Source organism: Pelecanus crispus, chromosome 9 (assembly GCF_030463565.1).
Source record: "Pelecanus crispus isolate bPelCri1 chromosome 9, bPelCri1.pri, whole genome shotgun sequence".
In the NCBI taxonomy this organism is placed as follows: Eukaryota; Metazoa; Chordata; class Aves; order Pelecaniformes; family Pelecanidae; genus Pelecanus; species Pelecanus crispus.
Genome location: NC_134651.1, coordinates 37,369,929 through 37,397,734, shown reverse-complemented (window position 1 = coordinate 37,397,734; position 27,806 = coordinate 37,369,929). Strand labels below are relative to the sequence as shown.

Here is a 27,806-nt window from a genome sequence, read left to right as displayed (position 1 = left end):
TCTGCAAGTGTTTCCAGAAAACCAGAGCAGAGACAAAAGCTGTAACTTTAAAAAGTGACAGCCCTTCCCCCTAAAATGCTCCGAGTGCTGAGAGAAATAAGTGTCTGCAAAAATCAATCACAGTACATTACAAAAAAAGCAGCCCATCTACCTGAAAATTACTTGTGCTCCTTTCAGCCCTATTTATTCTAGTAGGGTCAAGTGGACTCTCTTGCCAGAACACATTATAAAGTCCAGTGACTTCAAGCATCCTTTTCATGTAAATCCATAGAGGCTGTTAGGACAACCCGTCCACACTCCTGAAATGCAAAAAGCCCTTCAACCTTCTCAAAAAATGCCTTCTAACACATGTGAGAGTACAACAGCATCTCACTAAAGGCTGAGCTGAAGTTTTGTAAGGTTTTAATTCAAGTGCTATTACTGTTCCAATGTCAGTAGTAGCCATCAAATGGTTGGTATGGCTGCATTTACACCATGAGCACCCTTTAGAGATAGTGCACAGATCCCACCATGTCATGAAGCTTGGGGTCACAGACTCCCCAGCTGTAACATCTTATTGCAAGTTTTGCTTCTGGGAGACAGTATTATGTCAGCATCCTTCCAAGGTGGTTGTAATGTCCAGGTTAGCTCAATCCCATCATTATTTGCTGTACAGGAGCAGTAACTTGATTGGCATGCTGACAGTGGGGTCTTGCAGTCCCCATTAACATTTTCAGTTAAGGAAATAATATTTGGAAATGTTTTAGTGTCTGAAGCTTTCTTTTTATGTATCACTTCCCAAGGCAAGGAACAAGTAGTCGTAATTGTTTTGAGATCTGGGGCTTAATAGATATGGAGCAATAAATTCTGCTGAGGTCTAATGAACAGGACTAGAGTTGCTCTGGTTCATTTGCTAAGATGAGGGAGCTTGCCCCAGTTTATGGGAGTATAGCTCCTCTGGTACCGGCATGATTAGAGACTTGCAGTCAGTGCAAAATGAAGACTTCCCTACCTCAGAAGACTCTACTGGTGCAAATATCCTCCTCTGCTCCTTTTCCCTTCCTCCCCTCTTTCAGCTCCTGTGTTAGGGAAGGGCTTTCATTTCCAGCAGTCAGTTGATTCTCTGGAATCTAAATTAAAGCTTGTCAGTGTGGAGTTGTTCAGGCATTAATTGTGACACCTGGTTCTGTATGATCAGTGCAAACACCTCCTCTCTACTTTGTGTACATCCTGTTGGGTTTGCTCTTTGCATTTCAGGCAGTTTGGACTAAAACTACTCTGGCTTGGTACTGAACAATTTAATTATAATGATACACCATCATGATGCTGTTTAGGTTGCAGACACTGCAGGGAGCATGCTTTAAAGGAAAAACAGATTGGACTCACTGACTTGCAGAACACTTATTTGTAGACTTCTTAAATCCTGTAGTTCAAGTTTGAAGTGGTCTTTCAAGTACTGAGTTCAGAGAGATGGCAGGGGTGTTGTTTTGTATTTTCTGGGGTTTTGTTTTTCCCCCAGTCCCTTACAGGAAGGAGATCCTAGAACACTTAATCCATGCAGAGAGAAAACACTGAAGTTGCTGCCCACTTATCTAGCTAAAATACCAGGAAAAGAGCTGAAACAGAATGGAGTAGCAATAGCCAAAGTTCCTTTTATTGAAGTAAGTAGAAGCTACATTTGCTGAGCACCAGACCTAGATAACTGAAAGGAGCAAGCTTGCCCCTAACATCAAAGATGAGTATCATGTATTGGAATAGGGAATCTCAGGCTTGCGGTAGCCTCGAGGGCAGGGAAAGAAGGTGCTCCTCCAAACCAGCCAAGAACCTCGGACAGCAGCGTGTCTCAGAGGACCCCATCCATGCTGTGTGACTGTCATGTGCTTGATACAGGAGCTTACTGTTGTCCATGCTTCTCAACTCTCATTCCAGAGCCAGTGCACTCACTGGCAATAAATCTCTGCACTTCCAAATTTCAGAGGGAAAGCAAAACTGGCTGTCCAGTGGATTGTTTTACTGGTGATCCGTGCTGTGCAGAAAGGCCAGTGCGAGGCCTAGTATAAACCTGTAAGTCTCCTTTGTGGAGTTGCACTGTGGTAGTTTGTGCCTCAAGTTTTATTCTCTTGCTGGCTCAGGCGAGGTGGAGAAGCATGTGTGATTGTGACTGCGATTGCTGTGCTAACCACAGTGTGTGTTCTCTTGTTTTTGTTTTCTGCTTTTTCACAGCAGAAGGGGCCCTGCCTCACCTACTCGACCTACCATAATCCGACCGGCTGAACCGTCCCTCTTAGATTTATAACTCGAGGCTGTAGACAGCTGGCGACGAATGCCGTGCTGGCGGCTTCCCCATTCCACCCTCCCTTCCACAGCCACAGTCACTCCTCTCATCCATCCCACCTCTCTGCCTCCCACCACCCCTTCCTGGTGTGTCGTAAAACACTAGCCTAGCGATCGAGCTCTTCGTCTTCACTCATGCGTCCCGTATTGCTTTGTGAGCGTAGAGTAGCCTTCATTCAGTGGCATGGATCCCTGAAGTACACAGGCTCCTTGGAGAGATCAGCCACAGGGACATCCTTAAGTCCAAGTGGTGGCTGTCCATCCAGTTATTTCATCTGCCCGGTCTAGCCTGGATAAGTGTCCTGCCTGCATCAGTTAGCTGTAGCACCTAGGACTGATCCGTAGCTACTTTCTTTTTCTTGTAGTAAGACGACAAAAGTGTGACTTAGAAGAAAAATACTGTCAAAACATGTGACACCGTTAGGAACAGATTAAATGTCCTGTGTATTAGTTTGACTTCTAAGGTGCAAAAATTCATGTTGGGAACAGTGCAATCAACCTTATATCAAAGTGAGGCAGGGAGATCAAGAAAGGGGGGACCTCAATGGATCGGCATAGTCCTGCTAGAGTGAAGTCTGAGATAGCGCGCACACACCTCAGTGTGCAGGGAGCACATGGACCTGCTCGCACTCAGCTCCCCAAAAGAGCTGGGGAAATCCTGCTGGTGACACCCTGGCTCCTGCCAGCAGTTGTCTTGCACCATCATTTTTGGCTGGCTTTCCTGAACCCAGCAGGGAGAGGGGAATAGATACACCACTCCCCCCTTGCAAACGGACAACCAAATGTTTTCAGGGAGTTTGCTGTGTAACGTTTTGTTGAAAATAATATTTCTGCTTTGAATAAGCACATCTTTCAGTGTTTTTTGGGTACTGTGGTGACTTCTTCCGTAGCCTTTTCTTCTTGCATGTGGATGGTACGTGTTTGGGGAAACTTGTAACCGTTGTTGATCACAACTCATCTTCTTAAGGTTTGGTTTTTACTTTTCGTGCTACATGTATTAAAAAAAAAAAGACTTGAATTAAAAATATATCAACCCTGTACATCTCAGATGTCATGTCTCTACCAGAGCTAAATGAGCCACCTGCGTTGCAGGCTTTCAATCAGGCCTGATTCAGATTTAAGTTATCTTATTTCAGTGCTGTTGCTCTTAATTTCTGTTGTGGATCCTCTACTGTTCTGATGCCAGTTCTTTTCTGTATTTTAACTATTGTTTTACTACTTCTCCCCTCTTCTCCTTCCCTTCCCCTTTTTTCTTTGTTTTTCTTGTCTTTAAACTCCAGCCGGCCGGGTAAGGCCAGTCCCTCCCGCCCGGAGAGCCCAAAACCACCATTTGACATGTAGGCCTGCTCCCTCTGAGACTCTTTGCCTGCCTCTTAGCTGTTCTGTCCTGGAATGGTCTGACTCGAATCTCACACATGGCTTGTTTTGTTTGTATTTTGTGACACACACATATCAGATGTGACTGTAGTGAAACTGTTCTGTTTTTTTTTTTTTCCCAGCTGCTTAAAGGAGTTAAATGAGTATATTGTAGTAATGAGAAACATATCTTTACTGTTATAAATATCTATAAATATATATATATAAGATGAAAAATCTATATATGTCCAGGTGTTTAAAGCCATTTGTGCTTCCATGTGGATTTTAGGAAATACTTAAGTAGGGAAAGAATATCTATATACATATATATATATACACACACACACATATCCAAAAAGTTAACCAAATCCTGATGTTGAGTTTTTGAGCTGATTGTTAAATTCTCTGCTGTGTGCAGTTGGGTTATTGTATTGCCCCAGACTTGTGGGTGAACTGTCTCAGTGCTGGTAGTAGCTGTGATGCAGTTTGTGATCTACCTGTCACTCTTGTTTATTGGATGAAATAAACTATCATTTCTGTATAATGAAGGTCTCCATGACTAGAATAAAACCATCTCTCTTTCTCTTGCTCTTTCTCTGGGTGATTTTCAAACTGTCTTTAATTATAACCTAATCTTTTCATCCCATAGAGCTTAAAAAGTTATACATGCAAGCAGGTGCTATCACTAATAGGGAAGGTGGAGCAGATCTGCATCAACAGTGGTATCCAGGAGCTGCAGTAGAGTGAAACAGCTTGTCAGATATGGAAGTTAACTCCCTTTCTCCACTGTAAAGGAAAATGCATTGAGGTGCTTCAGTGACTGGACATACAGAAGGTGGGAGTTTTGCACGCAAAATCGCTTGATTCTTAAAAAGGTATTTTTGCCTAGGGTGTTTGTGGAACACAGCAAGCAGGTGTTGAGTTGCAGTTTCTCTGTCAAGTAGTGTCTTTTGGGCCTGTATCTGAAGTATAGTCTAACCAAAATCTAACACATGTGGCCAGCTCCTACTTGGAAGTTGCTTTTAGGCTGAAGTGGGATTTCTCCCCTGGTATAAACTGGGTAAACTTGTGCCTACTGTCTCCGTGCCAAAACAGTGAGTTCTATGGGTCTTGGATCATGGTTGCTGCTTCTCACAGTGACAACCATGTTTTTCCCATAATTCCTGAACTTAGCACTGTCATCCCAGCGATTGCAATAGATTCCTTAAGCCCCTGTGTAATGGGGCTGCAGCACTACTACTGCAGGAAGAAACCAGGAGCACTGGGGTTGCTGACTTAAATCACTGTAATAATGGTGCCTGATTTAGCCCTGAGTGCTCTTGGTTACAGCTGGCTGTGGTACTTGTGGAATCTACCTTGTAAGATTTTTAATAAGCTAAAAATCTCCTTGAAGACTTCATTCAAAGGAGATACTGGTGTGGGTTGAGTGAATAGACTAGATCTCTAGTGCTTCCTTCCTATGTGTGTTCTAGCTATCTGTCTTGCATGTTTTTATGGGCTGTAACTTCAGCTTCTACTCAGCTGAGGCAATAACTGTTGCTCGTCCTACCCTGTCCTATTTTTTTTTTTCCCCCTCACTGGAACTGTTCTATCTCTGGTGTTATATATAGGGTTGTTCTTAAAGAATATTATATTTTTGAAGGCAAAACTGTGCATTTATTCAAGTAAATATTAGAGCGTTATTTTGCAAAACTAGAAACCTCTTATCTGCTGGTTATCAAAGGTTAAGTACATTCTGATAAGAATACCAGCTACCCTGCCCAGGCAAGATAAAATCCTATCCACTGATCTACAACCTTGTCAAATGAAGTGTCCTCTTCCCAGCATAACAGCTGTTTAGTGCTTATGGCCTTTAAGAAGCATTTTTCTATTTTCCTCAAATCAGAGGTGGTTCAGTTGCTCCCATTTAAAGCTACTACGTGTCAGTTGAAGAATAGCTCCTGCTTGTGTGTTGGCTCTTAGTTCACTCCAGGTAAAGGTGGGGTCACGAAAACACTCCTAAAGGGAACAGGGTGAAAAATGAATCTGAACCCAGGGTCTGGATGCAAAATGCTAGCCAAGAGAAGTGTCTCAGGCTTGTCAGCAGTCTGCCTACAGGAAAACATTCATGAAAGCTAAGGGAAAAGAAGGGCATTGATGCCAGGGCAGGTGTTTCTTGAGTTGGGCCAGCTTTTTTTAATAAAGATTTCATTCTTCCTTTTTTTTTCCTGGCCAAATGTCAAGGTGATCTAGACAGAAGTACAACATCTATTTGGTGCCCATCTGAATAAGTTTATTCAGAAAGCAAATTTTTAACAGGATTAAGTCACCTCTGCAACAGACTGCAGACCTTCACTGTTCTTGTCTCCTTCACAGTACTAGAGTAGAACACCCAATAAATATTTATTCCATCTATAATAATGCTCTGTATTAAATCACAGCCCTGCCCCCCATTAGTTATGATACAGATTTATGAATAGCTTAAGCAGGCATAAACGCTGCAAAAGGCTTAGTCTCTCTTCAAGGAATATACAGCACTTTACAGAGATACACTATGTACACAAACCCATACAGCCAGGAGCTTGGGAGCCCATGTTGCTTGCATTGTGCTAATAACAGACAGACACCACTAGCACCATTTAAATGAAAGGGGTTCAAAACCAGCTTCCATCTTCCCCTGGTGGGCTTGCAGGAAAGCACTAATTGTTCTGTGTACACTTTTTTCAGTTGTATATGGAAAAATCAAAATGAACCATTTGAAAAAAGAACAGCTTCATCTGCTTCTGGCATTAGACAAAAAGTGCTCTCTACCATGCTGTGTAAAGTTGACCAACTTGGACACAGAAGAAATGAATGGTCTGTCTTGTTGTTGACAAACCCCAGAATTGATAATGTGTTCATGTGCTTGCATCTCCCTTGACAGGCTAACAGGGAGGTGGTGTGTGCTTCTTGAGGCACTAGCCCAGGCTTGTGTGTGATGGTCAGGTCCCTTAAACCTCCCCTGCAGTTTTCCTTAAAACTCCATTGCTGAAACTGTCTTAAGAACAGGCAGTTCTTGCCTAAAAGGCAAGTTCAGTTGCAGGGTATCTATGTGAAGTTCACATCACCACTTGCACACCCAAGGGAATTGCTTTGCTGCTGCTTCAGGGGATGTTTTGTTTTCTCCTTAGGGTTAGGGCTACAGCTTCAAGGCAGCACCAGATGCTACCTCTATTGCTGATGTGTGCCCCAGGAACTTAAACAGGGGCCACAGGATCTTGGATTCCACCCATCTAAACACACTCCTTACCAAGATGGGAGAAGAGGAAATGTAAGTGATGGAGAACTAGTACCCCTAGAGTCCAGAAATTCAAAACAAAGCATGTTTATTAAGTGGTCTCCTTTTACTTATTTCTCCCTTTTTTTTTTTTAAATAAATAAAACCTTCAGACACATACAAGTCAAACACATCATCCTTCAAAGTGCAGTTACATTTCCACCCCACTCCCAAGAATCACATAAAGCTTTGTCAAGTAACCAAAAAGACTCAAAAGGCAACCCTCGGTCCCTTCCCCTAGCGATGAGAGTAAATGGGTCTGTAGTGCTGCCCAGCTAGCCAGGAGCCTGTATCTTTTGGCTGTTCAAGGCTGGTTTCAGGTACAGTTGCAAGAGGCAGGCTGCAGAAGGATGTGGGAAGTTTAAGATACATAGTATGAAACAAAACCAACCTGTTTAGAGTCCAAAGAGTTTGTTACCAGAATAAGTTAGTTTGGGAGCCCTGGCAGGAACTAGGCTGATTACAGTCATGAGTGATGGATCAGAACCACTGCTCAGTCACTGCTGTGATGCTGGCTGCTGGCAGCAGAGTCTGGGATAAGGGATTAAGTCATTTTTGCCCAAAGTCATGGAATCCCCTGCACCTGGCCCAGGTGATGTCCCAGCACCAGCTGCCTCCCAGGATTAGTTCGAGTCTGCCTGTACTCCAAGCATACCAAGTAACAGAAGAAAGAGAAAGGGAGGATGAGGTCTGATGCTCAAATTTCATCTGTGCAATCCCTCTTTCCTGATGTCTTTAAAGTAGGTATCTGTTCTGACCAAGGGCACTGAGCAGAGGTATGGGCACGTACAAGTCAGTTAAGTCCTTTCAGGCTCATAGAAAATTGCTGTAAGACTTAGCGCCATTTAAACTACCATGATTTTGACCTCATCGTTCTCATCAGCGCGGTAGAAGAAGGGAATGCAGGGGTTTTCCAGCAGGGAGCCCAGCCTCTCCTGAGGGTTCTGGATCTCTCTCAGAAGCTGCATTATTTGCTTTGCTGTGGGGTCCTCTTGGCTTGGCTGAGCAGCTTTACTGTCAACAGGGGAGAAACCGGATTGATGAACAGCAGCCTCTTGTTCTGCTTCATCTGATAAATTCACTTCTCGTAACCCTGTAAGGAACACAGACAAGACAGGCAGGTAACTCTTCCCGTCCATGCACAACAGGGAGGCCTCGGGTTATTCCCTTTTACAGAACTTGTCCTGCCTGCAGCTTACCTTCGCCATCAGTAGCGTTCAGTTCAATGCGCCTCTCCACTGGAAGTACACTTTCATTCTGGCTTGCTAACAGTTCTGGGTTTTGAGCAGCTGCTACATACTTGCTGTACCATTCATTTCTTTCCCTGACCAGACGCATCACTAAATCCTGCAGTTCCAGTAGTTTCATCTGCACCAAAGTAAAGGAAAGCCTATGAAATGTGCACATCCCTGTGGCCACAAACGCTGCACTACAGTTTGCAGTCCCGCCTCTGTCACAAAATTAGCAACTTCAAAGTAAAAGCTAGCTGAAGAACAACATGTGAAGGTTTGGACTATGCAAGTGCTCCCCAGGCCTGCCCTGCTTGGAGTAGTACTACAGAAAAGATTCCTTACCTTCATCTCTTCCTTATCCTGAGCCAATCTGCTGATGTACTCCTCTTTTTCCTGGTGTCGCTGTTTGAGGATAGCCCTTTGACTCTGGTATAATGCAATATACTCCCCTGGAATAAAACAGAAGCGTAAGAAGTAAGCGTTAGCACGACTGGGATACAAGCCTTATGGTGAGCATAGAACTATGTGACATGAGGATCCAGCAAATCCAACCCGGACTGGAGATCTAGCCTAGTTAGGCAGCAGTAGGAGACCTGAACTGCTTAGTAGTTGGAGGGCTCCAGCTCCGAAACCTGTTGGGGACCTTCTATTCCCCAAATAAATAATGCATTGAGCAAGCTCTAGCTTGTGCTGGTGTCACCTAAACATACCAATGGTGTCTGTTTCCCCAGAGAGCTGTATGCAGCGATGTTCTAACTCTTCTAGCCGTTCCTTCAGATCAGCTTTCTCACGCATCAGGTCTGTGAAACGGGACTGAACACAAAAAATCAGTTATCAATCATCTGAACTGCTTCATGTACAGAGAATACCTGTGTTAAAGATGACACCCTGCATTCACATTGCCCTGAGCCTAGGGAACAAATCTCGCTGCCTTTACAACTGGTCTCCAATTTATGCTAAAAAGGAACACAGAGGGGAGAGAGAGCTAGAGAAGGTGTAACAAAGCATCTCTGCATTTTGGGAAGCAGAAGGGCTGATGAAACAAAGTGCCTTTTAACCTTCTCATTGCTGGGACAGCACAACTCTGGTCATACTTGGCTCCAAGACTGCAGACCAGCTGCTTCATCCCAGCAGGGTGAAGATATTCAGTCTGTTTGTCAGCTATTTCTTTAGAAAAAGACCACACATAAGTCTTGGGCCCTTATACTCACAGTCGTTGCAGGAGGTGGGAGGGGAGTTACTGCTGCAAGCCTTCCTGTGCTGAGACAAGCAGTGATAAGCTTTTTAGGAAGCAGCTTCTTATTATGGAGCATCTGCTACTTATTCCCCTACAATTTGTCCGTGTGTGCTATAAGAGTCTGACACTAGATGAAAGTCTAGCTAAGCAGGGTAGCGGGGCTGAAAGAAGATGAGATCCTTTGCTTACCTGTAGTTTCTCCATGGCAGTTTTCAAAGCCTCGTGAACCTCCACTGGAACAGTATCCATAGTGGAATCTGGAAGGGACATGTGTAATTTACAGTTCCTCCTTGGACATGATGCACTCACAAAACCTGTAGATCTGCTTCACGGGGGCCAGTGCAGCTGGCCGAGGCATGCCTCCATATTCACACTGTCCCCAAACTGCACCAAATTTTTACCTCCACCCAGCGTGACGTTATGTTGCTGCTCCTGCCTAAGAGCTGCTATTTGCTGCAGGAGGCTTCTGCATTGCTGTTTCTGAGCAGCCAGCTGTTCCCTCATGTCTTCTCGCTCCTTCTCCACTTGGGACATGGCAGATGTCAAGAAAGCGACCTAAGAAGAATTCCAGAGTGTGCACATTAGTGCTTCTCCTGTGTGAAGCACCATCAGTTGTGCATCTCAGGACAGAGTAACAGTTTACCCCATTTTGTTTATGGGTACAAAACCAAAGTACCAAGTGACTGCCCTGGAACTAAACCAGGCAGCAACTACTGCATCTTTTCTCATTCCCAAGCAGTACACAGATGCAGGTTAAATACTCGCTCTCATGATATCTCTTTGATGGCAGTATTTTCCAGTTATGACTGTACTTACAGAAAAATCTAGATATTCAAGACCATTTCCAAATTGCCTTCCAAACTAAAGAGAACGTTGTCATCGTAATTAGAGATCTACTCTGCCAGCTGAGTTGTCTTCATAATTAAAAGCCACTGCCAGATTTCCAGCCTATCTTGCAAGGATGCTGCAGAAGTCTTGTTTTTGCACAAGCAACTGTTACACTTCCTTCATTACTGCACCTCAGCTGGTAGGGATCACAGCTGATAAACAGCCTACTCCATGCACCCAGTGGAACCTCTCTGCAATTTAACCTGCCTCCTTTTCTGGGTGTTTGTTTAGAACTAAAACCAAAGGCTTTTCTACCCATTAAGACTCACCATTTCTTCATGGCTTTCAAACTTCTCTGGGATCACAAATGAAGATTTTTGGATTTCTTCAGTCATTGCTTCACTTTCAACTCCGTCTCCTGTAAGAGGAAGAAGGTGAGCAAAGAGGCAGTACTCCAGAGAGGCCAGCGCCAGCTCCACCTCCTCCCTGGAGACTATCTGCAGCTACTCACCCTCTAGTCGGTGCAAAATCCTGCCATCCAGGTCTGCTGCTAACTGACTGATCTGGGCCTGCAGCTCTTTGTTTTCCTTAGCTACAGCTTCCAGACTTTCCTGCAAGAGAGAAGCTGAAGATCACCGAAATCTGCACAAGCCAGAACGCAAATAGTCACTACATCTTCAGGCAGTAGCACCACACACACACACACACACACACACACAAAAAAAGCGGTGCTTCTGCTCCAGACAAGTATTGTTCACCTGTATTGCACAGGATGTAATCAGAATCATAGAATAGCCCAGGTTGGAAGGGACTGCGAAAGATCATCTGGTCCAACCTTTTGCTTAATTAATACTTAATGTAGTTAAGCACTTTTTCTCCTGTCTTTCCACTTGCCCCTTTTTACTGTTACCTTGGTCTGCTGCAGCTCTTTTAGGTGCATTTCCACTGTCACCTTTCCCTGAACCTCCTCGTGCTGTAGCCGATCCATAAGCTGTGTCTGAAGCAAGTACTGTTTGTGCAGTTCCTCCTTCTCGGCAGACAGCTGCTGGTACGCCACGCTGTACTGTTGTAAGTGGCTGTAGCACTGGTCCCGCTGCTCCTGCAGCCCCCGAGCCTCCTGTGTTTTCAGTTCCAGCTAACATAACAAGATCGAACCATCACATCAAACCATTTCTGCCAGAAAAGCTGATCCCTGTGACATGATCCAAACTGTCAACATTGCCCCAAAGCCACCAACTAGGCAGGCAGCCACCATCTGCCCCCACATGCTGGTCCCCCACGTTAGACAGCAGACGATGGGGGAAGGCTCCCAGCTTGATCATTACAATACCAATGTCCATCTTCCATCAAAGTCTGGAAAGCTGCCAGCAGTTTGCATAAACCGCTACATACCTGCCCTGCCATCCCACCGGCTGTTGCTTACCGTCTCTTTGAGCTCCCCCAGGTTCTCCTGCAGCTGCCCAAGCTTCTTGGCCAGCTCCTTCTTTACATGTTGCTCTGACTGTAGGGCACTTGTAACCTCCATGTTTTCATTTGTCTGCAAGACAAATACCACTGTATAAGGAAACTGCCCCAACTAACGTAAACATATACTCTCAATAAACCATGTTAATTCCTGATACAACAGGGTGCCATCCCTTGTGTTATTCTGGGGTGTAACTAAGGGCCATAAATTGACTGTTCAGGGCAGTCAGTAACTTACAGAACAGTTCAGAAGATGGGCAAAGAGCAAGGAAAGAGCCAGGGGAGTCAGTGCTGGGACAGTGCCAGGAAGAGGCCTGGCACATCACACAGCCTGTCAGCTCCAAAGCAGATGGGTGGTATGAATATCCCAAACAGAGCTGCAGACATTCAAAAAACAAGGAGTTCAGAAAGGAGTAAAATAAAACCAGCAACTAGACTGTAGGTCAGTTTGCCAGGGCCCCAAAGAGGAAGCTGCTACATTGAGAAGCAAGTGAGAGTAAGGATTCAGCTTCAGGACGGGTAAGAATGACAGCAGCAAGAGAGAAGACTGCCGAGAACTTCTTCCTCATGGGTAAATACAGGGAACAGAAAATGGGTATCTTCAAGGGTAAAAGGGCAAGAGGAATACTCAGGGAAAGAAACAGCCTGACTGCCAGGGGATGAGAGGGAAAAGGAAACTGCTCTGGGCAAAGATACTCGTTCATCTGCCAGAGCACCTGAGGGAGTAAGGAACTACAGGGAACCTCCTGGCACAGCAATGTGTATCACAGAAGACAGAGGATCCATAGCCTCAGAGGACAAGAGATGGATAATGCTTCTGCCAGGTTTTTACATCTGTGCTACAAAAAGATTGCACCAATGAGGGAAGCAGTGGGAAAAGATGCACGAGACATACCAGTTTGACAAACCCATTCTGCAGCTCAGCCAGCTGCTCCTTCAGCTCCCGATTTTGGCTCAGTGCCCTACTGATTGTGGCCTTGTCACTCTGCATGTCCTCCAGGATCTGCTGTCTGTCCACAGACTCCTCGTTGTAGCGCTGCACAGTCTTCTCGAGCTCCAGCAGCCGCTCCTCCTGCTCCTGGTTGAGGTGGCTCAGCTGCTCGTTGTCCCGGACCTGGGCCTGGTACTGCCCATGCAGTTCCTCCTTCTCTTGCTGCAGCCGCTGGATTTCTTCCTGCAGACTCAGCTCAGCTGCTGTGGGCCCTGCTGGTGAGGAAGGCTCAATATCCATGGGCTTAACTGCTGAGAAAATGGAATCAAAAGCAGCTCAATCAAAGGGCTAAATCACTGTGTAATACACATCACTATCATATACACAAAGCATACCCCAACATATAGGGCTCTGTGACCCAGAAGATATCACCAGCTGCAGTATCCAGTCCTCACTGCAGGGAATCGAGAGGAGTAACGGAGCAAAACAACCCTCAAACCAAGTACAGCATCCTGCCATGCACTGCTAACTCCCTCACAGCCCTAGCAAGGGCATCCTGCCTCCCCACACTCCTGGGCCAGAGAGGCTGACAGTACAGTCAGGCAGATACTAAACGCATTAACAGTCTGCTGGTCACTTAGCTGAAGTAGTTGACTTGCTGTTTGCTAAGATGAAGGGTTTCTTTGGGTTACTGCCTTCACGGCTTCAGAGCATCAGAACTACTTGCACCTTGCGTGCAGAAGTTCCTGCACAGTGGCGACAGAGTTAACCAGCTGGTACTCTGCAGTTGAAGCCCCACTTTGGAAGCCCTACCTGATTTGCTCAACAGCTCTGTAACATTGGCTTCCAGCTCCCGAATTTGGGCCATATGCTTCTCCTTCTCCTCTGCCATTGTGTGGACCTGCAAGGCCACACAAGTGAAAGTTAAAACAATGTTCATGATGCATTTAGTCCTGCCTGTGTTTGTCAAAAGCAGCTGTGATACTGCCCCTGATGTTACCTGCTCGGAGAGCTGCTGTACCCGCTGCTGCCAAATGCTCCGCTCCTCCTTCAGTTTCTCTACATACTGATCTCTTTCTACCTGGAGCTGGTGAAGTGACTCTGAGAGCTGTTCAAAACAAAATAAAATACAAAGAAAATCGTATTGGCTAAATAAATTTGGCAGTGAGTGCTTCAGGGATAAAAGCTTGAAGAAACCAGTGTTAATGCAAAGCTCAGGCTGCATTCTTCTGCCACACAAGTTTCTTCACAGACATCAAGATTTAGATCATATTTCATACAACTTCTTACCTGAGCAACCTGGGTTTCCAGGCTTGCCTTCTCCTCCAGTGCCATCTGCAACTGCTGGTTTGCATCCAGACTCCCTGCCTGATTTGAAAGCTGCCAACAAAATATTAAAAAGTTATGGCAAAATGCTAATACTCAATTTCTGCATAGCCTTTCCCCTGATAGTAACCTGCCACATGATCCATGTTGTAACCTTCTATAGTTCTTTAAAGTGCTCCAACTCACAGTCAAGTTCAATTTAAAAAAAAAGGGGAATTAAAATCAAAAAGCTTAGATTTTAGCCCTGTAAAACAGGCTGAACTAGGCAGCTCCTCCCTACCAATTTTGTATTTCCTTTTTTTTTAATTAAGTAAATGCACTTTAATCAAATCATTTGACTCAGAAACTTTGTGCATTCCCAGAGTCTGTATTATACAGCCAGATCAGATGGTATAAAAGCTTGTGACCTTAAAGGTTGTCAAACATGTCAGGAATTTAAAGCCAATGTCTGGGACATGTCAGTGGACTAAGTAGCAAGGCTGGTTCAGTTGAGACACAGTACTTGTTCCAGAAGAGTAGCAGTTGGCTTTATTTCAAGGGTAACTTAAAACCACTGTCAGGGGCGGGGGGAGGAAAAGCAAACAAAAAAAAGAACAGTTTCTTCCCTCACAGGCTCACCTTAACACCAAGCTTGCTCTCTGAACTGCTAACAGCTGTGTTCATGCACTCCCTTTCTAACTGGCTGCTTAACTTTCCCCAGCTGACCATCAAGTTGCCATTGTCCAATTCACCACCTTCTGCTAGGATGGGTACAAACACCACCCCTACTCAACTGGTTTCTCAGTGAGACTGCACAACTGAGTAACCAAAATGCTGAACAGATACAAGCAGGAAAAGTCACCATATTTTCACACTTGGTATGTTCAGTCACCCTCTCATACTGTATGACATTCTTTTAGCAGACCAATGTCACAATGTCTTTAAATCTACTGCTCCAACTCTTTAGAATACATCTTTCTGTTCCTCCGAGGCCACACTGAAAGCCTTTATGTCTTGATGGGATTTTGCGCCCTCCTTTAAAAACAAGAGTTAAGTCTTGCCCCCGCTGTCAGAAGCAAAGTTTTCCAATGATCAGTGTGATCTCCCCTCACATTCCAGAAGCACTATGGTTACCTGTTGAATCATCAGTTCAGCCATTTCCAGTTTTTTATGCAAATCCTCCATATCCAACTTCATAGCCGAGTTCTTGGAAACCAGGGAGTGAACTTGCTCTGACAGCTCCGAATTCTGCTGCTTTATTTCCTCACTGCTTTTGCTGAAACAAACAAACAAAAAATTAAAGTCACATCACTGTATGTACTACGGGTTTGCTGATGTCCATGTCATAAATTTACAATCCAGTTCATAGCAGCTAGGATCACAGAAACATCACATCTAGTGACTTTTTTTTTTAAATTGAATATCTAGCCTCCCAAGTCACCACCTGTAGTCTGTGCCCCTTGTTACGTTTTGTGGATCTACTGAGAAGAGTAGTGTCACTGTGCAGTAACAAGCAGAATGGACTTACCTTCGTTTGTACAGCTCCAGTTTCAGGTTGTCTCGCTCCTTCACTAACTCTTTATTATGCTGAAGAAAAAAGAAATTATTGATTCACCTACAGACTTTAGCCAAACAAATCAGATGTTAAAAAAATACTTCATTTATTTCACCTTTAGCCCATCAGCTACAGTTAAAAAGGTCATAACTTTGACAAAATCCTTAGGACAGGTTTGCTTAGAACCTACTGAATTTGCCAGGAGTAAGTCTGCTCAGTCTTTTCAAATGTGATGCTACTAACTGAACATGAGGTAATTTCTGCAAACTTCTGGATTAATATCAGTACTAAAGTGCCTGTTTAATGGAGACCCTCCTGGGACAAGGTCTCAGTGAGGCTTCTGTTGTGTGGAGCTGGCAAGACTAATGAAGTAAGGTGCCAGATCTGAAGACAGCAACTGGACCATAAGATTAGTGGTCACAGAAACCTGAATGAAGTTTGCCTTGATCATGGAGAATACAGGGCTTTACAAGGTTAATTATCAATTAACAAGGTTAATTTCTGCCTCTTCTCTAAGCAGGGACTACAGACTTTGCAGTAGTGTAGTGACAAGCAAGTAGCCAAAGGCAGAGCTGCTGGTTAAGCATAAACAGAGGTGACTCTTACCTTCTCTGACTGCTTTTGCTGCATGGAGATGGAGGACAAAGTACGTTCTAGCTCTGATACCCTCTGGCGAGATGAATGTAAGCGAGCAGCCAGGTTTTCAGCTTCTCCTGAACAAGTCAGAGCAGAGTCAGTTGACGCTAGACCACAAAGAGCTTTTTGGAACTGGCTGAACAGCACTTTCTACTTTGTCAACAAGCTCTTAAGGCAGCACAGAGCTTTGTAAATCAGTAGACCTGGTTCCACTCCTGGCCTTACAGGTGAATCACTAGCAACTCTGGGCAGTAAAGCTCTCTGTAACTACCTTCCTCACTTTTAGAGGGAGATGATGAAACTTCCTTTGCAGAACAATAGACAATACGTTGTTTTTTTGTTTTTTCCTAATAGGATAAATTGCTCAAGTTTAGTTCAGAATGAAAGGCTTGGGTAAAACCTACATTAACATGACAGCTGTGTGGGAGGGAGGGCAGAGAAAAGGGAACAAAGTTTTAAAAGAATCAGAAGAAAGTCAGAAAGAAACAGTCTGGGGTAGTCACCAGGCCCAAACAGGGCTGACAAGGCTTTAGTGATGCACAAAAGAACCTCAACTGCCATGGGATCAACATGCTCCCATTTGGTGGCAGCTATGATGACAGAAGCAGTGACGGTGCCAAGTATTGCTCATTAAGGAGTCAGTGAGTGTTGTGAGCTGGCTGCCAGCAACTATCACGTCTGTGACTTGAAATCCACAGTTTAACCAACAGCTTGAGCTGGAGCGCTCACAGTCAATTACCTGATTTCTGCCGTGCAGCTTGTTGAGTATGTCCAAGGGCTGTCTGCAACTCAGACTTCTCAGAAACTAGAATTCCAATAGTCTGGATATGAACCTTTGGGAAAGGAAAATCAGCTCAGTGCAAAACGTCTTTGCTTGTAACTGCAACATCACTGTTGGCACAAAAGGATAATTCAGTAAAAGTAAAGAGCTCCTGCAGTTAAGTACAGTCTGGCTGACTGACTCCCAGTTTTCCTGAAGGAATGGACTCATGACGTCCAGGATAAAGACTATGAGTGGTCAGTAATCCAGAAAACAGCAGAAGCCAGGTGATATTACTGTAACGGAGGCTCTGCCTTACCTGTAGCTGTTCCCTCAGTGCTGCTTGCTCTTTAGAGAATTTCTGTTCAAACTCCTTCTTTTCCTGTATAAACAAATGATGCCTATTCAGCACAAAAATGTAAATAGTTAACCCTTGTTGTTTTATGTCAAACTAAAAAGCAGTGATTCATTGGTAGTACTTCCAGCATCTAAAGGATACCGGTATTTTTAAAGACATACTTCAGTCTTCCATTATTTGAACTACTTCATTATTTATCCATCCTAGAATGGCAACGACAGCATAGCACAATCGCTGCTAGCGTAAATGTGGCAACGTTTGGAATGCAAGCTACTGGCAAGGACTTAAACTGTCATCTGCCTCCACTGCACTCCTCCAATACTTGAGCATTTAAATATTAGCTTTTGTCAAAGTAAGAATGCTACCTGCCAGGCCTAACTCACGAAGTCAAAATATTCAACTTTATGCTACAAATGAAACCGAATCTAACATAAGACAAGATCACACAGGCCTCTGCCACAGCCCACTACACTTTGTACTCCTCAGAGAAACAGACACCTATTTCTGTATCTGTCCAAAAATAGGACACACTTTACCTTCTCCAGCTGATTCACTGCTTCTTGGTTCTGCTGTTTCTACGGAAGAAAATTGATGTGCCAGTATTAAGAGAAAATACTCTCATACTGCTGAAACACATTTTCACTTTAATGAAGTAGAATACATGCCTCATGAATGCAAACAGAATTTCCATTATCCTTTCTGTAGAAGACTAGGAAGTTCATCTTAGCTATTAAAAATAATAGATTTGGGGCTCCCTAATATACTTCATATGCCAGATATGTTTTTCATTGCTCAGTACATTACCACAGTTCTTCTCAAGTACCACTAGTGAAACCCCTGTATGTTTATATCTGAGCATCCACCAACTTCAGTTAAACTTGCACCCCACATGTATGAAATTAATCGTAGTGATCTTGGTGTATTAGGATAATCACCAAAATTGCTTTAAAAAAAAAAACACCACACAAAAAACACCTCCAAAAACCAAACAAAAACCATAGTCTTGTCTTTTAAATGAGACCTTAGACCTTTATCCCACTTAACAACTGGCCTTTAAGTCATGCAGAGCTGCACTTACGTTGGCAGGCTTCTGCAAAAGATGGTATGAAAAAGAGCTGAAGCCAAATGCAAAGAAAAGGGATAATTCTGTCCTAGCCAATTTCAATCTTATGGATGAAGTGTCCCTTCTAACTTGAGATATTCTATGATTCTAAGTATTTGGAGATTTGTTGACTGTACATAATACATCTTTAGATATGGGGTGAAGGAGACAAAAGTGGCAGCTGTCTACCCAGGCTGCCACACAAACTGTGCTGCTGTGTTTGCCATTTGCTCTTGCTGTCCCCCTGGCAGTTTTCTCACAGATGCCTTCTAAGTAAGTACATAATTAGTACTTTTTCCCCTTCCCAAAGAGTGGACATTGGCCAAGCTGTTTCCTTACTACTACTACTACTACTACTGCTTCAGTGCATTTTGAAACATGACTACAGATGGAAGAGTGATGAGTTAGAGGTTTTGATTCTAGCAATGCCAGTGCACAACATAACCAGGAAAAGCAAAGGCAAGACCACAAATGCAGCAAAGGCCCTACATAGCTCCAGGCAAACAGAAAAGCAGGCAAACAAGGAGAATCCTGGGTGGACAGTGCGCTATACCAGCTACCTCTGCAGCCCAGCTAAAAGACTAAAAGAAACAGAACAGAACAGAACAAAAATAATCCAAACCCAAAAGTAAAACAACAAGAGGGATCATGGGGTACACTGGGAAGTGCTGAACATTGGGAAAAGTGTAGTTTGAGGGAGGAACAAAAAGGGGAAAAGTATTTCACACAAGAAAGGCTCTTTTCAGACTGAAGCAAGTCCACTTAGCTGCATTTCTTGCAGTGTTAAAGCTGAAGGCTGAAAAGCAGCAGCAGGAATCCATGCAGGCCATAGGACAAAGCAGCTCATTCATCGTGCCAAGAGAAGCTGAGGATATGATCAGAAACCGGCCCCAGGCTCTCTCTTAGACCTATTGCTCCCACTCTGCTGATATATTTAGAACAGCATCACCACCTGCAGAAACAGGTTTTCACACTGCTGCCAGCACCAGAATTCTGTATTTCAGGGATTCAGACCAGGACCATAAATAGCTGTTTTATCAGGATGCTTATCATCCAGGGAAAGCATGATAAGATCAGCAGAGCACACTTAAATGGAAACAACTAAACTGTTTCTTGTTCCTCAGATGAGCCAATATATTCACAAGTGGCCTTAGACTTTGATCGTCCTAACAGTTTTTCCATGCAGCCCATTTTGTTCCTTACAAAGTGCTGTGTAAGCAGCCTTCCTTGTGGCACTATGAGAGAGCCCATAACCTTGCAGACACCCAGAGAGCATGGAGGAGCAGCAAAGACAATGTCAAATTGGTTGGTTGGATTGTTTCTTACCAATTCCTCTATCTTTGTAACGAGCTGTTTGTTAGTTAGATTGCTGGAATCCAGGGCTACTGCCAGCTCCTGGTAACGTGTCTGATGGGCACATGCAGACAGGAGAAAAAGGAAGGAGCAGAAGAGGAGGAGGGGAGGAAAAAAGCAATAATTAAAAAGGACAGAAAAATAAATCATTATCACAGTTTGATATAATCAGATTCTCCAAACAAAACAAAATCTCTGGTTTCAACAAAAGCAGCTGGGACGTCAACATATTTTATCCATTTCTGCTGAGGCTTCATTTTGACATAAAAGTGAATAAAAAATAAGGACTGCAGTTGCATGGAAGCCAGATTATCTCCAGTCCCCAACTGGAAACACCTCCGATACCTGCCTCCTGCTATTGACCACAGCTACCCGATTACAGCCCAAGACAACACTAGACAGCGATGTATGTGAACTGTGCATTCAATTAGGTCTCATTAACACTGCTGTAAGCACAGAGTCCCAGTAAGTGATCAACAGTAGCAAATAAGAAGAAGAAAAAAAAAAAAGATAGCTTGAGAACAACTTACTTCCATTTCCTTAATATTTGTCGAAGAAACAGCACTTTCCCCATTCACATACGACGTAGACTAGAAGTAAACCAGTCAAGTAAGTCAGTTTTATTCCCCAAGGCACCAAATCACTATTAAGTAAGAACCGACTATCATAATAATACTTCTTATAGCACCTTTCACTTCAAAGTACCACAGACAGGTACAGAAAACATACTTTTCTGGCTAAGGATAAATGCAGACTCCCCCTGTGACAAGCTGATGTGAATTATGCAGATTCAGATTCTTTTCCACTAAATCAGGAATACATCTTTCCATGAATACATGCTGTTCACTCATCCCACTCTGCTTTTCTTCCTACTGCTGAAATTTTACATTCCTAAGCCAGGAGGTTTTGCTTCTCAATGCTTAAGTATCTTATTGTTTAGTAGGATGTCTGCAGACACCTCTGAGAATGGAGAGTGTTTTCTTGAGCTGACTGCTTAAAGCTCCACATCAAACATCAAGAGAATTAATAGGACAAATGGATCAAAATGAGGCCATACCTGAGAAACCAGGCCGTTGAGTTGTTCAGACAACTGGCGGAGACTTTCTGTTGACGAGAAAGACCTGGGAACAAAGAAAGACCTCACGATTAAAATTTCTCCCAGAGAACTGCCCAAATCAGAACAGCACTTGGGAGGAATAAAACCTTAATTTGTTGGACACTTTGGGATCCTGTTGTAAAGCTGCTTGATAAACAAACACAGACACTCACCGGTTCTCATCCAAAGCATTTTTATGATCCTCAGCTTCATGAGTCTGTGGATTAAAACAGAAAAATTTACAAGCCTGTAAAAAGATGGGAGTCACATTTGTGAATATGTCACTAAGACTTGATTACATGTGGGCTCAGGTTCCACAGTACCTGTAATTACTGCTTCCCAAAGAAAGATGAACTTAAAATCACCAACTCAGCCCTGGCTTACACATAATTTCTGAGTGGTGTGAGCCCAGGTTTCTTGGAATGGAGAAACTCAAGTGTTACAGGCTTTATGTTTGCTGTTACTATTTATCAGCATAATCAACGCTTTGCTTTGCTGGGAAAAACTTCAACTGAATCTTTAAGTAGTGGAAGGAAATGCAGATTGATCTGACTGGAGACCTTCTGTCTTATTAAGGGCACTTTCTGCTAATGAAATACGAGAAGGGGAAGGAAAATAGCAGCTTTGGGAGACGCAGGGGCATGTGGACGCTAGTACTCTCTCTGCCCTCACAGACAGGTGATAACTAGATGGAGAGTGGAGAATGTAGTATTTTTAACAGGAGAAAATCTGAATTAGTCATGTCGTATTTATGAAGATCATCTTTCTCAAAAAAAATGTGGTATCACTAACCAATATTCAATGATTCAATGGCAATATTCATGATGATTCACAAACCTGTGTCAGCTGCATGCTCTCAGGAGCAGGCAGAACAGAACCACAACTAGGTAGACTGTTGCTGTTAGATAGCACAGGGACATCGGTAGCAAGCTGTTCAGCATTACGAGTGGCAACATCACTGTCAAAGTATGCCTGTCACAAAACACATCACAGGAATTACAGCCTTCATGCAAAATGAACGAAAACACACATGAACACATCACCTTGTGATCTGCCTGTGAAAACTAGACAGATGCGAACAATCAATCATTTTGAAACATGTGGAAGGGAATCTGTGTTCTCCCCAGAGCAAACGGGTGACTGCATCAACCCACAAACAAACACTGTCCCAGACCTGTGCCCTCTCAGAGCCAGCCTAAAGAACCGGTGTCCCATAATCAAACTCGCTTCTTTAACATGGGGCAATAACGTCACCCAGCTCTAAGTTCACACACTAGATTTACTGCAAAGGAGTTGCCAAAAAGCGAGCGAGGGCAAAGCCAGATGGTAGTCACTCTGCTTTGAAAAGTACTACCTTTGAGATGTGTCTGGGGAAAACACGGATCACTGTATGCAAATTAAGATGAAAAAGAACAGGTTAGTGACTACTTTGAAAACTGGGTTAGTCAAACTCAAATGCTGTGTCTAAAACCCAGTGAAGTTTGTGGCATGCCATGGACCACAAGTTTAGAAACAGGACATTTATGAACCGGCCAAACTCAGCGTGGCTGGGAGCAGGTGCCTGTGGCCCTGCTGGAGCTATAAATCCCACGACTAGAAGAATCTAAGTAGAAAAGAGAAGGGCCAAAGAACTATTTCTGGACAGCAATGCAAGTTCTCATCCAGCCTTCGTGGGAGGATGAATAGCATCTGATGACACCTCTACCAAGCCACACTGAACTGGACAATTTCATCTATCTCGTACAGCATCAGAGAGCCATAAAGGCCCAGAGCAGTGTTTTAGTGTTTTATGGCAATTTGCTTTATTTCATCATCCAGCTCTGGTAAGTCATCGTTTAACAACACTATGAAGCAAATTACATCATCTGTCAACATTCAACCCCACCAATATGTTGCAGCTCTCTGCTATTCCATCTGAAAGAGCTCCCTCTTACTTCAGTCACTTCCTTCTTGGCACTTCACAGGAAACAAGAAATCTCTCTCTTGGCATTCCCTGTTTACCTGCTCAGCACTCCATTCATGAATCAAGCAGCAAGAATACAGTAACAGTGAAGACAGATTTAATGAAAGCAATAAGCTGGAAGACTACAGAGAGAAACAAATAGAATTTTCTCAATTTCTTTTTAGCAGGACAGATACTTGTGCTCTCAAGGAGCAATGTATGTTAGGTGCTTATAGGAAGGTCAGGAATTCCCTTACTTCCTCCAACTACAGGTTACTTCACCTTTATTGGTTCAGACACTCATCAATATAGAACATCAGATGGACAGAAAGAATATCTTCCCCAGTACATCTCAAAAACATTTCCTTATTTTTTTCTGATCAGGACATTCTTTTTGCTTAATGCTTCAATATGCAAAAACCAGTAATGTGCCTTAACCACAAGGACTCCTTTCTTCTTCCTTCACTATAGGTAGTTTTGAAATAAATAAATAAACAAACAAAAAACCCTATTTGAACAGCTAAATTTGTTGGGAACAGAAAGAGGAGCAAAACACTTATCTGGAAATTATGTATTGTGAGGTTCTAATAGCATAGAATAAAAACCTCGTAATTCGGGTCAGCTTAGCATATAGCAGGATCCATTTGCTTTCACACAAAGGCTCCTATTTTGTTGGGTTTTCTGTGTTTCACAGCCAAGAAAGCTGAATTGGGTGAGATGGGAGGGGTCTGCCTCACATTACGACACCAATGGCAGCAGTAGCTCGGATGCTAACGATCAGCTTTTCTGCCCTATTAGCATCAAGTGAGTTTCTGAACAGCATCTTCCTGACTCAGGATTTTTACAAGACGGCAACTGGAAAGAGAAATCGTTCTTTCATTGCATAGTGCAATTAAGATTAGTTTTCAGATTATTCCTAAGACCTCAGACACGATAATCCACAAATTCTGTAACAGCCAATTGGATCAAAATGTGTATCTCCATGCTGAGGAAGCAGAGAAAAAAAAATTGAGAAAACAAGAAAAATAGAAGTAATAAAAACTCCATTTTCAGAACAGGACTAAAACCATAAACGCAGGTAGGTCTTCACTACAAGACCAAATACCATCTCCGCAACAGCACTGGACCACCCATCCTCATCTCACCCTCCAATGTGAAATAAGTCTCTTTCTCCGAGATCTAACTTACACTGAGCTTACAAGTATTAAGTGAAAACAGTCCCCATGACACGAGTGAAACTTCAATCAAAACATGCTTTCTGATGCTAGACAGGCACATCCAGCACCCACAAAACTTGCAGTAAGTCTTCGTGTCGCTCAGGTTCTACTGATACGCAACGTACACATATAAGGTCCAGTTGGAGAAACTCTCTGCTGTTCACAACGTGTGCTGGACAGAACAGCTGCTGTATTATCACACAAAAAGGAGAAAAGGGATACAAAGGCAACTCCGAGTGAACTCCATCCCATCTTGCAGGTTTCACTGTATCTCCCTGGTACCCCTGGTGATCACTACAGTTATATTTATTGCTAGAGACACATGAATATGCAGTAAATATAATAATGAGTTACTTTATGACAACTAGAGTGAAACAATGGTAGGGAAATAAGCTACCAAAATGATGCAAGTGAAAATGAAAAGCAGAGCTTTGGTACAACAAAAATTTTACTTCCCTGAGTTTCTATCATAATTTGAGCCTTATTTAAATAAACTGACTGTCTGAAATATATGTTTAAAAAAGGCTGTTTGTTTATGTTTGCTCCTGAACACATTTCTATTGCTTACTGGCATACTTCCTGCCCTTTCCTCTTCAGAACCTTGGGAATGTGAAGACGCTAAAGCCTGTAAATGCTTGACTTGAAGTATCTGACTTCCTGCCTAAACATATTTAAACCCATGGTACTTGCCAGACTGTACATCACCTGTGCAAGTTTCATCGCCTGTCATAAAATGGGTTGGCTGGAATAACTAGACAGCTTACTCAGGGCAGCTGCTTGCCTGGAGATGAGCAGAAACATGCCCTTCAGAAAAGAGGCTCTAGGAAATAAAGCAATGATGTCCAGAACAGGAGAAATACGGACTAAGAAAACACTACCTCCTCCTACTGCAGTTCTCCTCAGCGGTTGTTAGTTTATTGCCTCACCCCGAATTCCTGGTTTTCCTCAAAGCTCGTCCGCCTCAAGGAAGAGGTTTTGACAAGGTTCGCTTTTTCACGTTAAGTTTGACACAAACCAGAAGAAAACAAGCACTTACAAGCAACAGAAACACATGTTAACAAATAGCTTCACGTTAATAAAAACAGCAACAAAACTCAAATAACTGACAATGGATATGTCAGGACAAGGCTCCATCCGAAAAATCAAGGTCAGTGTAAACAGAACCCGAAGCATGCAGTAGGGAGAGCGAGTCACTGCGAGGGACACGAGCACTGCCTCACCTTCCTCTTGTCCAATGAGGGTATGGCTACCCCATTGGAGCGGTTAAGGTCTGACACCAGCACCTTCAGAATGTTCTGAATCTAAAGGAGGCGAAAGAAAAGGGGAAAGAGAAACAGCTCAGAAAAGGACAGAGAGAAAACGTCAATTGAAGATAGCCAAAGAAGCCAGCATCCTCCAGCTCGTTAGGAGCACGCACCTCAAAAAAGCAGCTCTGGACACACCCAGGGTTGCGCGACAGCACTGTGTGATCCAACACTGCTTCGGCACATTCCCCAACTCGAGCGCGCACCATCCAGTAGAGGTAGTTGCTAACTATTGTAGCACACTTCATACGCTAGCAACACAGGCATCTAGGCCATTCATATATTGCACCAGCATAACCCTTTCCTGGCTCTAGTCATGTTGGGGAAACCAAAGAACAAGGAGGTGGCAAACAATTTGGGAGAAAGAATGAGACACTTACATTCTCTGGAGGCTGCCGGTCATCATTGGTGGGAGTCTCAGGTCTACTGCCGTCTTTAGTTTTTCGTTTTTTCTTGGTTCCTGCAGTTGCTCCAGGGCTATTCTTCTGCTGATATTCCTTCAGCTGTGAAAAAAAGAATAATAATCTGAAATCCAAACAGAATATGCCTTCTATAAGTATAATGTCAAAAAAAAAAAAACCAAAAACCCCAACAAACTCCACTGGGTAAAAAGACAAATAAAGTGTAAGGACAAGAGAAACACCCTTCAAAGAGTTTGTCCCTCTGGGGTGGGGGGGAAATCAAAACAAGCCCAGAGAAGCCTAAAGTAAAAACAAGCGTGGTGGGTTTATGACGAGCCTCATAACTGCAAACGTTCAACTTCTGTACACAGCTAATGATGTTCTTGGGAACAATTTGGTACTCCATACTGCAACTAAAAGGAGATTAAAAGAAATATTTTGGGTGTTTTTTTAGGGTTATAACTAAGAGCAATAAGGAAAAATTAATAAAGGACAATTGATCCTGAATGCAAAGTGAAAAAGCAGTGCCTGATAGTAAGATGTTCCACCCTGTGAAGGATTTGACGGAGGACAATGACAATCCCCACAGCTAACCTATTAATGCAGATACTGTAATAACTGTGAAGTAAGAAGAAAAGCAATCTACAACTGATTTTTAAGTCATATCCATTTCGCCCAGGAAAAGCTCGTCTGATAAGCTGTAACTTGAATCCTGCTAGGTCTTCCGGCATTTTCATGTACGTTACTGCACACCCAAGCCCCAAACCAAGTGAGTCCCAGGCAGTTTATGGAAATTACCCGCTCCCACCAGCCCCTCGCCGCGCCACCTCAGACAAATCCCCCCGTGCCCCCGCTGCACCAGACACCGGGGGCTTGGCATGGCTGCGGCCGCGCTCCGGAGTCAAGGTGGGGAAGAAAAAAAAAAAATGAGAAGGATCCCATTATTCGGAGGATTTCAAAATGGAAGCCTGAACTGCTCCAGGACACTTTCCCGTTCGTATGACTTTGACACAGAGGCGCATCCCGCCAGGACGGACGGGGCCCAGCCGCCCCGGGGAAAAAAATAAGGGGAAAAAAAAGGAAAAAAAATGTAAAAAGGGGGGGCGGGGGGAGTGAGGGGGAAGGGAAAACCACCGAACCAGACCAGGCAGACCGCACAGCACCGCAGCAGTCCAGGCCCGGCCTCTCCCCGTCCGCCTTCCCCGGGCCGCGGGCGGCCGCCAGCCGGGAAGGCCCGGCCGCAGCGCCGGACACCCGGGGGCTCCCGGCGGCCTCCACCGCAGCCCGGCCCGGAGCGAACGGGGCGGCGGCGGCGGGGGCCCGGGCCCGCGCCCCTCGGGAGAGACCCGACCCGGCCCGGCCCGGCCCGGCGGCTCCGGCCCGCGCGGGGCCCCTGGAGCCCGGCGCCGCCTGCCCTGCCCGTCGCGGCCCGGCCCGGCCCCTCACCTTCTTCTTGGCCGCCGCCAGCCTGCTCTGCCTGCTGCCGTCCGCCATGTCCGCCCCGCGCCCGGGCCACGTCAGCCGCGGCGGGGAGCGGCGGAGGCGGCCGCCAGGCCCCGCCCCCCCCCGGCCTGCGCTCCGCCGGGGCGGCCCGGCCCCCGCCGGCCACAGCGGCAGCGGCTCTCGGCGCAGCGCTCCTTCGGTGCCGGCCGGGGGGCCGGCGGGGGACACCCTGCCCCACTCTGCTCCTCCGGTGTGACACCCTGCCCCGCTCCTCCGGTGTGACACCCTGCCCCGCTCTGCTCCTCCGGTGTGACACCCTGCTCTGCTCCTCCGGTGTGACACCCTGCCCCGCTCTGCTCCTCCGGTGTGACACCCTGCTCTGCTCCTCCGGTGTGACACCCTGCCCCGCTCCTCCGGTGTGACACCCTGCTCTGCTCCTCCCGTGTGACACCCTGCCCCGCTCTGCTCCTCCGGTGTGACACCCTGCTCTGCTCCTCCGGTGTGACACCCTGCCCCGCTCCTCCGGTGTGACACCCTGCTCTGCTCCTCCCGTGTGACACCCTGCCCCGCTCTGCTCCTCCGGTGTGACACCCTGCTCTGCTCCTCCGGTGTGACACCCTGCCCCGCTCCTCCGGTGTGACACCCTGCTCTGCTCCTCCCGTGTGACACCCTGCCCCG

General features: G+C 44.8%; 2 protein-coding genes across 5 annotated transcripts in view; one reads left to right on the top strand and one right to left on the bottom strand.

The window, feature by feature from the left end:
* The window catches only part of DNM1 (dynamin 1), a 69,757-nt gene extending 66,103 nt beyond the window's left edge, over positions 1-3,654 (top strand). For 2 of the 4 annotated variants that reach the window (XM_075716013.1, XM_075716012.1), the window contains exon 22: positions 3,594-3,654. In XM_075716013.1, coding sequence (XP_075572128.1) covers positions 3,594-3,654 — 61 coding nt within the window. Of the gene's footprint in view, positions 1-2,202; positions 2,276-3,593 lie in introns of those variants that run through there. The other 2 variants (XM_075716011.1, XM_075716010.1) reach the window with 2 other exon arrangements.
* Positions 3,655-6,996: 3,342 nt separating this feature from the next.
* GOLGA2 (golgin A2) lies at positions 6,997-27,179 on the bottom strand. The gene is made up of 28 exons (XM_075716732.1): positions 27,132-27,179; positions 25,665-25,787; positions 25,201-25,281; positions 21,659-21,793; positions 20,995-21,038; positions 20,783-20,846; positions 20,256-20,315; positions 19,699-19,779; positions 17,807-17,845; positions 17,232-17,294; positions 16,892-16,985; positions 16,123-16,229; positions 15,490-15,548; positions 15,096-15,237; positions 13,947-14,036; positions 13,657-13,764; positions 13,470-13,557; positions 12,621-12,967; positions 11,685-11,798; positions 11,172-11,396; positions 10,773-10,872; positions 10,591-10,679; positions 9,835-9,988; positions 9,623-9,690; positions 8,907-9,009; positions 8,539-8,645; positions 8,164-8,332; positions 6,997-8,057 (listed from the first exon to the last, which is right to left on the bottom strand). Exons 1-28 carry the CDS (start codon positions 27,177-27,179, stop codon positions 7,810-7,812), a joined length of 3,150 nt encoding a protein of 1,049 aa, XP_075572847.1. The 3' UTR covers positions 6,997-7,809.
* Between the last annotated feature and the right edge of the window lie 627 nt (positions 27,180-27,806).